The sequence below is a fragment of the Chamaea fasciata genome, unplaced genomic scaffold (assembly GCF_029207755.1).
Source record: "Chamaea fasciata isolate MVZ Bird 193981 ecotype frontalis unplaced genomic scaffold, bChaFas1.0.hap1 SCAF_11, whole genome shotgun sequence".
NCBI lineage: Eukaryota > Metazoa > Chordata > Aves > Passeriformes > Sylviidae > Chamaea > Chamaea fasciata.
In genome coordinates, this window is record NW_027094096.1 from 9300876 (window position 1) to 9314894 (window position 14019).

Sequence of the window (14019 nt, forward strand, 5' to 3'; positions counted from 1 at the left end):
GAAGAGCTGTGTTAGATGACGGTAAAAATCCAGGCAGCCTGATAGTCTCTGCCAACAGCTGTGAGTGGAGGGCTGGGAAGAGCATGAAGGGATAATTGCAGGACCCAGGCACATTCTGCAGAAGGCTCTTATCCATCTGGGCGAGGGAACTGGTACCAAAGGGAGAGCCCTAAGGGAAAGGCAGGAAGAGTTCCCCTTTAAAGAGGGTGCTCAGGATGAGGAGAGGTTGTTAGTGAAGCTCTTCAGCACGGAGAGAGTGGACCAGCAATGACTTTTTCAAGAGCCTGGGGCAAAACACAGGGATATGTTGGGAACAGGGTTGGCAGGGATGTTGGTGACACAGAGGGTGACACCACTGGCCACGAGGAGTGGCTCTGGAGAAGTAGAAGTGGTGCTGAGGGTGGTACTTCTTGTGCTGTTTCCCACTTAAACCTGAAAGTTTCTGCTGCAAGTTGGAAATGACAATGTTGGTGTCCCAGGATGAATCAGGTGAGTTTCTTCCCTTAAAAATTAAAGCAGCATTAATGCTGTTTACAAAGACTTCCTGCCATCTTATCTGTAATAGTTTATGCGGAGCCAGTCACCCCCATTTGAGAAAGATAATTTCAAATTGGAGCAGGGCCAGGCATGATTAAAGAACAGACTATTTTCTGAGCAGAGACTGAAAGCTTAGATAAATCCCTAGCAAAATGAAGTTGGAGAGAGAATGGGGCTGGCTGCAAAAACCATGGGAAGGAAGGAGCTTCTTAAAATAAAACTACAGTCACAAGAAGAAACATGCATAAGGCAGTCATAAATAATTTCAGTTGAAGCCAAAGGTTGTGAAATAGCTCTAGAAGGGTGAAGGGCAGAAAGAAAAATTATAGAGAGTTTATTTCAGCAGCAGTAGAGGAGTGGACTTGGAACCCTGGAATGTCTTTCCCAGACCTGGGTCCCCAGAGCCAGCTGCTTGTCCTTTTCTGTTCAGGTGGATGGCTGTGGGAAATGCTGACTGGTTTTGCATCCAGATGCTTTGGCAGCTTAAAGCAGCCCATTGTGCTTCCATGGGGCCTTGCCTCTGAGGATTCAGAGTATGTATGCAGGCTTTACCTTTACCTTTGTGCACAGATGGAGAAAATAACTGTATGAAACCTCTGAGCAGGGTGCTGAGTCAGTAATGAAGGTACCCTGGTGTCTTTGCTTCTCTTCTCCAGCAACTTGAAGTAAACACTCTTGAAATTGCACAGGCAAGGCTTTGATGCCTGTGACTCTTGCAATCTCAGCCAGGAAGTGCAGAGATGAAAAATAGCTTCACACAGTCCCCAAAAGTACTTTAAATTTACTGCACATCTCAGCTCGAGAGGTGAGAGCTCACTTTGTTTCTGTTTGTTTGGTTTTTGCCTTTTGCACTGCTTCAGGTTCGAAATCTTTATTTTGGTGCAGAATTTCAAAGGCAGAGACCTGGAAAAAAGTATTTACTGTTTCAGTTTGCTATTCAGTTTCAGTTTGCTGTGTCTGAAAAATCTCTTCTGTTTTTTTTGGTGGTTTTTTGGGGTTGGTTTTTTTTTTTTTGGTTGATTTTTTTTGGTTGTTTTTTTTTTTTTTTATTTTCCTCAGGCCACACCTCTTTATAGGCTATAAACTTTAATTTATGCAATGTACATAAGAGCTGACCAGCGCAAACTTTGTTGGGGCAGGTGTGGAAGCTTTTGGCATGTGGCAGTGATAAGCTGCTGACTCAGGGGTAGGTGGCACCTCTGAAGGAAGGCAGAGTTTGGTTGTCTGGTGATGCCAGGCTGTGTGTGCCCTTCGGGGCTCCCTGAGCAGCACTGGGTGGGGACATCTTCAGCAAGCCTGGGTGTGAATCCATAGCAGTTTAGTTTTCCATCTTGCTTTTCAGAGGAACAGTTTTCTAAAGGCTGTCAGCACTTAGTTGCTCAGCAATGATGAGCTATGAACCCCCTCTCAGGGTAACCAAGAGTTTCCTCATGAGCAAGAGTTTACCTGCAGTTGTGATGCCACTGATATTGCTGTGCGGTGATTAAAAACACACTTGGAAGCAAACTTTGGGCTTAACAATTCTTATGTGCTTGTTAGTTTTAGTGCCTTTGCAACACTTCAGCGAAACAAGCCTGGAACTGCTGACAAACACAGTCACTTGAAAGCCAAGCTCTTTAAAGCACCAAATGTTGCACTGCACAAGAACATGTAAAACTGTATTCAGGCACATAAGTAACTACATGTCAGAATACAAAAATAAATGGTGTGTGCAAGTTGATAAAGTGTTGATTGAAAGGGAATTTTGAAAGAGCTGGTAGCTGTACTCCACCCTTGAAGAAAAAGTGCCAGTAAGGCTTTCACAACTGAGACAGGCTGTGAATCATGTAAGGTGAAGTTTAAATTGGAAACCTTTTGTATTTCAATAGAACTTCCAGGTGTAAGAGTCTGCCAGTTTTAGATGACAAACCAGATCAATGAGACAGGACTTTTCCCTGCTACCTGGAGGTTGGACCCAAATTTCCTTCTCTATGCCCATCATAAGATAATCAACTACCTTATAGATTTTGTCTAAAGGCTTCTTTTAAAGATGGTGTGAATGTGTTAGGGTGTTGGCTGGTTGGGCTTCTGGAGGCTCGAGTTTCTACTAATCTTGTTGCGGTTTTGTGTTTCTGAAGCCTGAATTGAGATAAAGTCCTCCTTCCTTTTACATGTATACACACACACACACACACACACACACACACACACACATAAACTTTTTTAGGAAGCTGCCCATGCTGTGTCTTCCCTGTCCCCCTGCCTCCTGCTGCCCTTTGTTGTGATGTGAATGCTGTGTTGCATGTGGTGGGCTGGAGACCTGCTCGTTGGATTTGCTGCTGCCATGGTGGCTGGGACAGCACAAGGGTTTGAGCATCCCAGCAGCTGAATGTGACCTTGAATGTCACACTGACCCTGGCCAAACCCTTGGTAAGCCTGAAAAGTTCCTGTGCAGCCAGAACAAGGTTGATGTATCTTCTGAGGAACAATACCCATGCTGGAAATGGCAGGTCCTGGAGCTCTAGGAGAGCCAGCTACCCCCTCCCACAAGATGTGTGTGCCCCAGGAGGATCCCATCCCTGCTGCTGGTGTTGGCACATGGGGAGCAGCCCGGTGCTTGAGGAGGGCATGGGGAGCAGGACACAATCTGAGGGTGGCTCAGGGCCCCAGGCTGGCAGTGTCTGGGGCTCCTCTGCTCTGCAGGGCTTCCTCCACCTGGGCTGCTGCCAGGGCAAGAGGCCAAGAGTGCTGCTCAGTGACTTTCAAGGTGTGCTTTTCTGAAGCCAAGCCTTAGCTCTTGGCATTGACTTGGGGGCAGGAGGAGTACCTCCACAAGAACATGCTCTTCCCTGCCCTGTTCCTCTTTCACTCTGAACCAAGTGATGTTCCAGGGACACAGTCACAGCTGGTATCTGCTGCAGTGTTTATCTGGTCACTTACCTGGGGGATGCTGAGAACAGATCAGTGCAGGCTGGGTGCTTGGTTTAATTTCCGTATGGTAAATCAAAGTCACACCTGCCTCAGCAACCACATACAGTCTTCACTTCTGCTTGACTAATCTGCAAATGTTTATTAATAGTGCATCCTTCTTTTTTTTTCTTCAATGTGTTTGGTTACTCCTATCAGTGCACAGTGCTTGTGAAGGAAACACAAAGTAACATCATTTTCAAACTGTGAATTTCTTTTCTGGGAAGATGACATATACTACTGCAGGCCAGAGTTTCTAGAGCCAGGTTATAGAGTTTCTATTTTCGAGCTAAACCAGCAGATTCGATGTCAGGCTGCCACACTGAGTCTCAGGGAAGAAGCTGCCAATGCTATTTGATCGTGTGTCTTCTCTAGAATTTTGTCTTGTCCTTTTAATAGATCAATAATGAAGATTAGGACAGCTGCAAAATCAGAAGTTGAAAACAAATATGATCTGGTTCTCCTTTGTTAGCTGAAATATTACAGAATACCAAAAGAATTGCTCCTCCTGACCTTCATAGGGCAGTGGGAGGGTCAGGTGTGTCTATCCTGTGCAGAGGTGGTAGCAAGGCAGGGATGAAGGAGGATGTCCTCACACAGCACACCTGCAGCACTGAGCATGTTTCCTCAGTCCTTCCAGGCTCAGGGTCTGGGCAGCTGCCACAGGAATGTTCCACAAGGGAAACTGCACTCTGTGGCTGTGTTGCCATGCCTCTGCGCAGGGAACTGGCTTAGTTGTGTCTGTCTGCTCCGCGTGGTGGTAAATCTGCTCCCAGAGCTCTTGCTTCCTGTCATGGGAGTGATGCATGTGAGGAGTGAGGGGAAACCACTGCAAATGTCATTCAACACCTGCAGGTGAAAAAAGCCTCCTCTTAGATGCTTGACTTACACACCAGAGGTATGGGAATGTCAGGGAAACAGGTCACTTCATGGCATACAGATGCTCAGAAGGAGAGGAGCAGCCTCTCACCCCAGAGGGACCTCCTGCAGATGTTGGAACAAATGAATTGGTATCCACACCTGTGTGGATGCTAATGCCTCAAATTTGGTTCTGTAGTTGTTCACTAAAGCAAGATCTGTTAAAATACAAAGACAGATTTGTTCTTGTTTATCCTAATGCAAAGGCTCAGGTGAAGAAGTATTTTTGGAGATAGACCATATATATGACTCAGAGCAAATTTAGAGGAAGCTCTCAGAAAAAGATTACAGAGGCTGTCTTGCTGCTATAGCAACTGCCAATTGCCTTTGTGTAGTAAATTGTAATGCTGTTCACCCAAAGTGGCAATAAAGCCTTGCCTTTCCTTCACCTGGAGCCCTGAATTACTGTAAAGGGTCCTTCCTGTCTATTGCCCTCAGCACAGGCCAGCCAAGCTGTAGTGGTGGCACCAGAGTTTGAGGAAAGTCTTGCGTTTAAGTTGCTTACAATTTTTTGGTTGTTTTATTTGTTTGTTTTGGTTTTGGTTGTTTGTTTGTTTTTGTTTTTTGTTTTCTTGTTGCTTACATTTGTGCCAAGGATTTAACCTGGAAGAGTTCATTTTCATTGCATTGGGAAAACATGGATGTGCATGAGACAAGGGCAGGGGTGGGCACTGCTGGATGGGTCCCACTAGTGCTGCTCCTGCCCTGTTCTGTGCCACAGGGAGGGCACCCCACTGCCCAGGGCAGGCAGGTCTGGCAGGAGCACTCTTTGCTTTACCGTGCTGTGAGCAAAGAGCCTGGGCAGTGCCCTGCCCCTGCAGCTCCAGCTGCTGTGTGCAGTTCATGGGGTGCAGGTGACACTGAGGTGACACAGGTGACGCAGCACCTGTGCAGGGTGGCCTTTAGCAATGTGCACCTGCTGTCATTGTCTCAGGAAGCCTGCCAGTTCAGCTGCTGGGGGGTGTTCTACCCCACCCACAACTGCTGTTTCTGCCACATAATCCAGGACAGTATGTGTAAAGCCATGTGCACGGTACTCAGATAAGATAAAGGCAAAGGCATGGTCCTTCAGAGATCAGTCTGAGCATATTCTGGAGTCCTCTGCATGTTTGATGAAGGTCATCTCACCTCTCCTTACCGTCTATGCCATGTGTTTCTAAGAAGTAGAAGGGTCAGAATTTAATCTGGGATGCCAGGAAGGGGATGGTGTGAGGATGCCTGGTATTTCCACTTAACCATCCCACCTCCAGCATTCAGTCTGTTTTTCACCATCACAGGAGTCCTAGCATAGCCTTCATTTTTGAGATGACTCATTTCCTTTTCTGCAATGTTCTTACGTTCTAGTGCTAATAATACTTCCACAAGTGGAAGTCATTATTATAGAGGACTGCTGATAAACTGGCTCATCCTACCTTGCCTCTCAGATGTTATCACAAATGGCAGCCTCAATGTTTTATGTTCTACCCGAGAGAGTAATTTTTCTTTCAACCCTGGAATTTAATTAACTTCCAAACATGTGCCCGCATCCATTTGGAAACTGATGGCATTAACTAAATAAGCCCACACAGCAGGTTTTTAAAAGATGTTTGTTCCTTGAGCCTTTGTTTACTGTGAATAGTCTGGGGCAGGGTATTCACTGTCTTCCCTGTAGGAGCAGCCAGGTGTGTCCCACCTGCTGCTGATAATAAGGCAAAAACGTGATTCACGTGATGAGGGATAAAGGCTGCAAAGGCACTAGCAGGCACTTTTCCAGGCCCTGGTGCTGGCTGTAAGTCTAGCACTCTCTGGCCTGTGCTTTACTGTAGAGAGAAGGATGAAGGAATGTAACTGGATTTACCTGGTCCTGACTTGTGAATCCTGAATCCTGCCATCTTTCTTTTAAGGTGAAACCATTTTTTAAATGGCTGGTGGGAGAGGGAGGAATGCAATGTGCCTGGTGACAAATGTGGCAGTGGGTGATTGTGTTGCTGTTCCAGCATATGGCCAACACCAGTAGCAAGGGAAGGATGTTATTTTCAGCCCCCTCCTTTGGTGGTGGAAGCATGAGAAGCAGAAGAGCAAGCTGTCTCACACAGCAACTGAGCTTTCATAGTAGACACCAGTTAACCTGACTTTTGTATTAAAAAAAAAAGGTTTGCTTGACTTTGTTTTAAACAGCCTCCTCTTCCTATGTGTGGCCACATTTTCTAAAGGGAGGAGGGCTAGAACAGAAAGCAAATACACCCTACAGGGACAGTCTGGTTAACTTTTTTCAGATGTCCTCACTGTGGATGCTGAGAGCCTGCTGCCTTTGGGAAGAGGGTGCTGAGGAGCCAAGGATGCCCTGGGCATGGCTGGATGGGCAGCACCTCCCAGGGATACTGTACAGCATTGCCCCTTGCCTCTGCTTCCCTTGCTGACCTGAGGATGTGACATTTCCCCTAAAAGCACTGTGTTGCTGTGCTCGGGAGCAAATAAATGCAGCCCTTGCTTAAACTTCTGATGCCCCAAGCAGGGAATAAAAGCCTTTTACTGGGGAGTTAGGCAGGAGAACTGATACCTCCTGTCACTTGTCCAGTTTTGCCCCTGCTGCCTCTGCGAGGACGTCGAGGCTGTCATTTAATAACCACAGGGGTGGTGCATCCCAGCAGGGCTCCTGCAGCACCGGCTGCCGTGGGTGGAGTGGGAGCTGCTGGGAGAGGGGAGCTGGTGCTGGACACGGCTGGGCAAGGCACTGATTCACAGGTGGGGGTGGAAAAATTTCTCTTCTGGCTGTTTTCTTTAGAGGAGAGGGGTTGTAAGGGAGAGGAAAGAAACTTAAACTTCCCTGGCACGGGGTGGGAGCCAGCTGCCTGTCTCACACTGTCCTGTATTGCTGAATCTCATCAGCCAACCCTCCTTTTGGTCCCACTTCTGCTCAGGTTACCACACAGTGCAGCAAAACCGCCACTTCCTTCTCTGGCTGAGCTAATGGAAACCCCTTTAATAATTCAGGATAAATTCTCCACTTGGAGGGGTGGATTCTGCTGGAAAAAGCACAGAAATACAGGTGGTTCTTGGGTGGGCTGCATGGAGATTGCCTGTGCTGACTGACAGCCCTGTGGCCTTTCCTGTCCCCAGATAGTGATGTACATAGGCCAGGTCTCCAAGGACATCCTGAAGTGGCCTCGGCCCCTGTCACCACCTGTCGTGAAGCTGGAGATGAGGACGAATGCAGAGTATGGGATGCCATCCACCCACGCCATGGCAGCTACAGCCATCTCCTTCTCCTTTTTCATTGCAACCATGAACCTGTACAAGGTAAGGGTACAAAAAGAAAACAGAAGAAGAAGAAGAAAATACATTTAAAAAGCCAGTGTCTGCTTCCAGCAAGCCACATAAGCTTGCAAATCCAAAGATGTTGCTACTTCCAGAGGAGTTCTGTATTTATTTTCACAGATGTGTATTCTTCCCTGTGCTTACCTGTAGCTGGTCAATAATAGACACAAAAAGAAATTTAGTGGAAATATCCTTTTTTTTTGCATGAATTCCTCTCAGAGCTGCTGGCAGGCTGCACTGCCCTAGTGTGGTTTGGTGGGTTCACTGTGTTTTTGCATGTGGGGTGATCATAGAAGGAAGGTGCCTGGCTGCCAGCATTTTGTGCTCACCCCATACCCACCAAGTCAGTGCTGCACATCGCAACATGCTGGCTCCCAGGGAAAACAAAGGAACTCTGTGTCACATTGTGTATAAAAGGAAAAGCATCCTTGGAAATCCCCTGGCTCTAACCTGTTAGACTAACAGCACACAACATGATTGGAAAGCCTGCTTGTCAGAGCAACTTCACTGCACTGGAGCTGTGGGCTGCTTGGGGAAGTCTCATCATTTTTCCTCATCATCTTCCTAAAAGGTTTATTTCCTGGAAACTCATTTCTCCATGATGATTATTTTCATTCCATTTAATGAATCCAAGCCTGTGTTTCCTGTACTCTAGCAATAATAACTTCCTGGCTGCATTGTATTTAAGAATGTTTCTCAGCCCTCTCAGGGGATAAACCCATGTAACCAAGAGGGCTCCTGCTCCCGGTGTGGTAACTGGCCAGACCAGCTTGACTGTGGGATGGGGAGCCATAAGAGGGAATATTTGTCAGACCTGCCAATAAGACCTGGTCAGCATCACCTCCTCCTCAATCCACAAGTGACCAGTAGGACACGCAGCTCTTCACAGGCTCTCTTGTGCTTCTTGGAAACTGCCATGAAACAATAAAGCTGCTGTCAAATAATTAAATGGTTTAATTGCCTCTATTAGGACGGAAAAAATCTCCCAGTACATTATGCTGCTATCTTCTCAAGATGCCCTAATCATCAGTTACTGATCTGGACTAGCTCCCAGGCTGCCTGCTGAGGGAGGAGTCAAGTGGGTGTAAATGCTCCAAAGGCTTAGAGAAATGAGGAAAAATAGTGTTTTATGAACTGGGAGTGACATCTGCAGCTGGGTTTGAGCTCTGTATTCAGGGGGCTGGAGTATGCCAGGGGAAAGGGTCAGAAGAGAGCTGTTATGCTTAGAATTTCCACAGAAGCATTTTTGTGCTGACCTGCGGCCACCCTGGTCAGTTGTCAGCCTCTGGCAGAAGATGGAGACTTTGTGTCAAACTGTATGAATTAATTGCATTTATTTATATTTTGAGTTGGTTTATTTTTTAGAGGAAAATCTCCCTTAAGGATTGAAAGAAGCCCAGCAGCCCACTCAGTTTCAGGGTTTGAATGACTGGATTAAGGGCTAATATGTTAAGTTTATTCTTTACCAAATGTGGGTTTTCAATTTTTAAATGTTGATTTATTTAAATACTTTCCATGTTTTTAGGCTATTCAGAGAGGGTATTAAGCAAAAAACAGCTTCATAAGAAGATAATTAAACCTGCAAGTGTCACGGGGAGGAGTGGTCCTTACTGCTCTAATAGCTGGATTGTGGTTTCAGCCCAGACATTGATTCTCCCCACTCAGCCCACTGCTCGAGGACTATTGATCACACTTCTGGTCAGACTCGGCAGCTGTCACAATCCCCTTGGCCGAGCTGAGACTGCAGTGCTACCTCAGGCATGGCTTGTACAACATGCTGTGCCTTTTTCCTTAGGCTCTTTAACACTAACATGGTTTCTGCAGTTAGATATTGTAGGGAACAATTCTGCAAATACCATCTCTTTCCCAGAGCTCTCCACAGCGAGACCAGATCTCCCAGAAGTAGGCAGCACAGGTAAAGAAATGACCTTCTAGCAGGGTTGTGTGTCGATGGAGGAGGGACCTTGCCTCAGGTCACAGTAATCTCTTGGGGGAAGAACAGCTCTTCCCAGCACAAGATCCTTATGTCAGTCCAGCTGCTTGGTTTAATGGGTGTATTTAATTTTTTTTTTCTCCTTTTCACAGTATCCATCCGAGCTTGGCCTGGCGGCAGCGTTTGTGTTTTCGACGCTGGTGTGTCTGAGCAGGCTCTACACAGGGATGCACACAGTGCTGGTAAGGATGTGCCTCCAGCTCTGCTTTCCTGCAGCAGGTCCCATCTCCCACTCTTCCAGGGGTGTACGACCTGCCTTGGCCGTGCCACCACGGGACTGGATGAGTTGCGCCGCGGAATGTGGGGCCGTGCGTTCAGAGGAGCTGTGAGGAAACCCTGGGGCCATTGCTGTTTGAGTCCTCAGGCAGCGACTTATGGCACGGGGAGGGGAGGCCGCGGGGCTGGGAGCCGGGGGAGCTCAGGGTGGCATCTCAATTGGGGTTCCCCCTCTGGAAATTTTAATTGCCAGGAATGCGCTTGGGCAACTGACGCGGCTCCTTGGCGGAGCGCTTTGTTGCAATAGTCTCAGTGTTTTCGGCGAGGAGGACCCGGGGCTGGTTCGGCCGGGGAGTGCCGGGCAGGAATTGCAGCTCCGTGAGTCACCACGGGAAGCGTGGCATGGCAGCTGCCCTTGAGGGCCCGGCCGACAGCAGCGTACAGGCACAGGGCACTCTAGAACGACAGCTTTCCTGTTTTCAGCTGGAAGGAAGTAAATTCTTGAGGGCCTGAGATGCGCAAATGTTATGTCTGAAAATAATGATGAAATATTTGTGACTTTATACGACAGACTTGCTGGGCACAGTCGCTTAGAGACGTCAGTGCTGCTTTAGGAACAAATTTCAGCGTGCCTGTGATGGTTGGTTCTCTCCTGACAAGAGGAAACTTTATTGATCTGTTAGGTATGGTGGTCAGAGGGGTGGTCCAGCTTCCCAAATACGGCTGAGAACTTCTGGCTATTTCCTCACTGGAGTTTGATATGCGTTGTTGGTTGCATATGCATAAGTAATTGAATCTTTTTTACCGAGTAATAATTACGTTTGCAATGAGACCTGATGACTGTAAGAAAAGGAGCCCTCATGAGATTAAGGTTAGCTATAAAATATAGCTTGAACTTCCCTTTCAGGCCCAGTGGATCAAAACAATATCTTCCATCGAAGCTGCAGGCACCCTTTCTCGGCTACTGACCTTAAGTCAATCAGTAAAAATTCTTTGCATACTTCCCTTGCTGACCCATCATAATGAAAGACCCCTCTAAATTTAGATGGATTTTCGGGTAAAGAAGAAAAAGCCCTTTGTGCTTTTGACATGATAGAAAAGGGCTGTAAAATAAAGTTTTTTAAAAAGCTGCTTAGCTGAAGTGTGAGCAATGCTGCCTTTCAAAAGGGCAAATGTACTTGGCTGGGGTCTTTATCCTGTGTGTGCCGTGGTGGGGATGGAGCTGGGGAAAGGCCCAGCTCCATCATGCAACCCGTGCCTCTGCAGCAGCTTGTCACCCACAATGACTGGCTCTGCTGTCCCACCTGCAGGGATGGTTCTTTGGGGAAGAAGTGCAGTTCAGAGCTGTTTCTGACCCCGGGTGGGACAGCTCCTGCCCTGAGCTGTGATGTTACAGGGCTGAGGCACATCAGCTGGAAGAGCCTCTGGGTTTTTAACTGAGGCCTTAATAGAAGGGATGTAATAATGTATTAAGTGGTCATTGCATTTTAGTAAAGCAAAGGAATGGGTAACAAATATCCATGGACTTGGTGTAAGTGAATTTTTCCTGTTTGAGGAACCAAACAGGTTTGATTTTTTCCTGTTTGAGGAGGAGTGACAAGGGCAATTGCATTGTGTTTTCCTGCAGCTCCAGCGCAGGATCTCCCTTCTGAGAGAATTGCATCTTCTTGCAGAGCTGTAGAATCAGCTCTACAAATCTCTTTGTATTTCAGCACTGCTGGCCTTGCTTTTGAATGAGGAGTAGCATCAGAAAGCACAGTGATGTCATTAGAAGAGACATTACCAATAAAGACCTCCTGGAGAGGCACTCAGCTGGTATGGGAGCTATCTGCACCCTTCCAGCTGTACCAGAATGAATACTGTGCTCAGGGAAAAGGGAACAAACACCCATGGCCTGGGCTGTTAGCAGGAGAGCATCACCCAGTCAAGGGAATGGGGTGGCAGCAATGCACTGGCACTGCTGACAGGTAATTTAGTTACAACCACCCATCTCCACCACCTCAACATCAGAGTGTCCTGTGTGTGTGGAAAAACAGGAGAAATGCAGGGTCCTTTCTTGTGGATCTTAAATGATGGAGTCTGAGGACCTGGTAAAGAGGGGATCTGGAGTTACCTGGAAAAGGCAAAGTAAAAAAAAATAAAAAATAAAAAAATTGGACACATTTTGAAGACATGAATCTGTAAGTTTTTAGGGGTTATTTTTGAGAAGCAAAAAGCAATTGGAGATTATATGACTGGTAATTGTATTTGTTTGCCTTTTTCCTCCAGAGAGTTGTATTTTAGAAAATATTACTTTGGTTTCCATCTTAAAACACTGGCCCAATATTTGGTCCCTGCCTCAATGCAGCAAACAAGTTTTCCTGTCTCACATCTGCTGAAGCCATTCATTCCCTCCAGAGCCACAGCTGATGTGGTGAGAACTTCTCTGGCACTGCAACTGCCCTGAGTTACAGGCAATAATGTCCTGTGCTGACCAGCATGGTCACTTTTGATAACCAAAAAACCCTGAATGGTTTTTCCTCCCTGAGATAAGCCCATTTAGTGTTGGTGCATTTATTTCTGATTACACCTCCCATGGTGGGAGGTGTTCTGAAGCTCCCACCCTTTGCTGGGCCGTATTTCAGGTTTTTTTCATACTACCATTAATCCTGAAATTATCTTAAATATTTTAAAACTGATAAACACTCAACATATTCTCAGTACTTTACACATTGTGTAGTACAGTCCTTAGGAGTGGAGTTCAGGAGCGTGAGTAGTGTCTCACAATAAACGGAAATGTAAGGGAACTCAGGCAGTAAGTGACCGTGTACCTGACAGAATAGGAGAAGTGTTCTTTTTGCTTGATTGGCGATATCAGGGAAGCAGATCTTTGGCGCTGTGTGGGAGCAGGGCTGAGCTGCATGGCAGTGGAGGGGCATTACAGGAGGTAGCTGGAGCCTGGGGAGGACTTGTCTGTGCCCAGGGAGCTGGAGCATCCCAGCAAGGCAACCGGAGGTTTTAGATTTTGCAGGTAGTACTGCACCTTGAGCAAAATCCGTGCCTGCCCTTATTTAAAAATTCCTTTATAATTGCGGGCTTGGCGAGAGACTAATCTGTTTACACAGGCAGACAGACAAGAATGTGCTTCCTGGGCGTGCTAAGAGCGGCTCCACCCCCGGGGAAAACTCCGGTCCTGCTCCGGGGCCACAGCAGGGAGAGCCCGCAAAGCAGTTGTTCTCGCAGAAATCGGAGCCGTCCCTCCTCTTGCCATCTTCTCCTTGGTTTCACAGGCAAGGGGGGAATCATTAATTCTGCGCTGCTAAATGTAAGTGGTGGTCTGGATCTTGCCCACCTCCTCTGGGTGTTCAAAAAATCAAACCTGCCCATGCACACCAGGACTGAAGGGAGCCACCACAGATAGCCACGGCATGTCCTGAGCTCTCCAGCAGCTTCCAGGGAGGAGTTGCCAAAATGAGAAGCCCAGATATTTGTGGATAGGGGAGAGCAGAATAAATCATTGGCCTCTTATAAATACATACATACATATATATATACATACATACATATATATATATACTTATGAATTGTATACATGTACTACTGTACTGATACATTATAAACCGCACAAAATTAACAAGTATAGGGTAATGATGAAATAAGCACTACTTTTTAGAAATGCACGTTTTATTTTATTTATGAGCAGTGCAAAAAGTATGTTCTCCCCTCCCCCAGCCCCATGGGTTGCTTTGTGCCCCCAGTTTGGAGACCACAGGTACAATGCCACTGGTCAGGGGCAGAGCTGATTGTCTGGGTCCTGCTTGAAACTTCCAAGAGCCACATTACTGTACTGGGGCTGAATGGGAGGATAACAAAATGCAGAAAACTTTAATCAGGTTTGTAAATAGGGACTGTTTGCAACCAAATTGGAAACTGCTAGAGTCAGCTGGGTAAATCTGAGCAAAACTTTTGTGAGGAAATGTTCATGTTTGGTTACATTTCTTTAATTGGAATAGAAAAGCATGTGAACAGCTTTTCAGTTTTGCTCCTTGATCACCTGTAGAGGGGTATTGAGGACTTTTTCTTCTAACATTAGGTGGACAATATCTGTGTGAGAAATGGATGTACAGAGTGGG

At 46.7% G+C, this 14019-nt stretch overlaps 1 protein-coding gene across 6 annotated transcripts in view; it reads left to right on the forward strand.

The window, feature by feature from the left end:
- Window positions 1-14019, forward strand: part of SGPP2 (sphingosine-1-phosphate phosphatase 2) — a 35016-nt gene that overhangs the window by 16198 nt on the left and 4799 nt on the right. For 4 of the 6 annotated variants that reach the window (XM_066193153.1, XM_066193157.1, XM_066193156.1 and 1 more), the window contains exons 3-4: window positions 7501-7680; window positions 9784-9873. In XM_066193153.1, the coding sequence (XP_066049250.1) occupies window positions 7501-7680; window positions 9784-9873 (270 nt within the window). Of the gene's footprint in view, window positions 1-481; window positions 490-6194; window positions 6285-7500; window positions 7681-9783; window positions 9874-14019 lie in introns of those variants that run through there. The other 2 variants (XM_066193154.1, XM_066193155.1) reach the window with 2 other exon arrangements.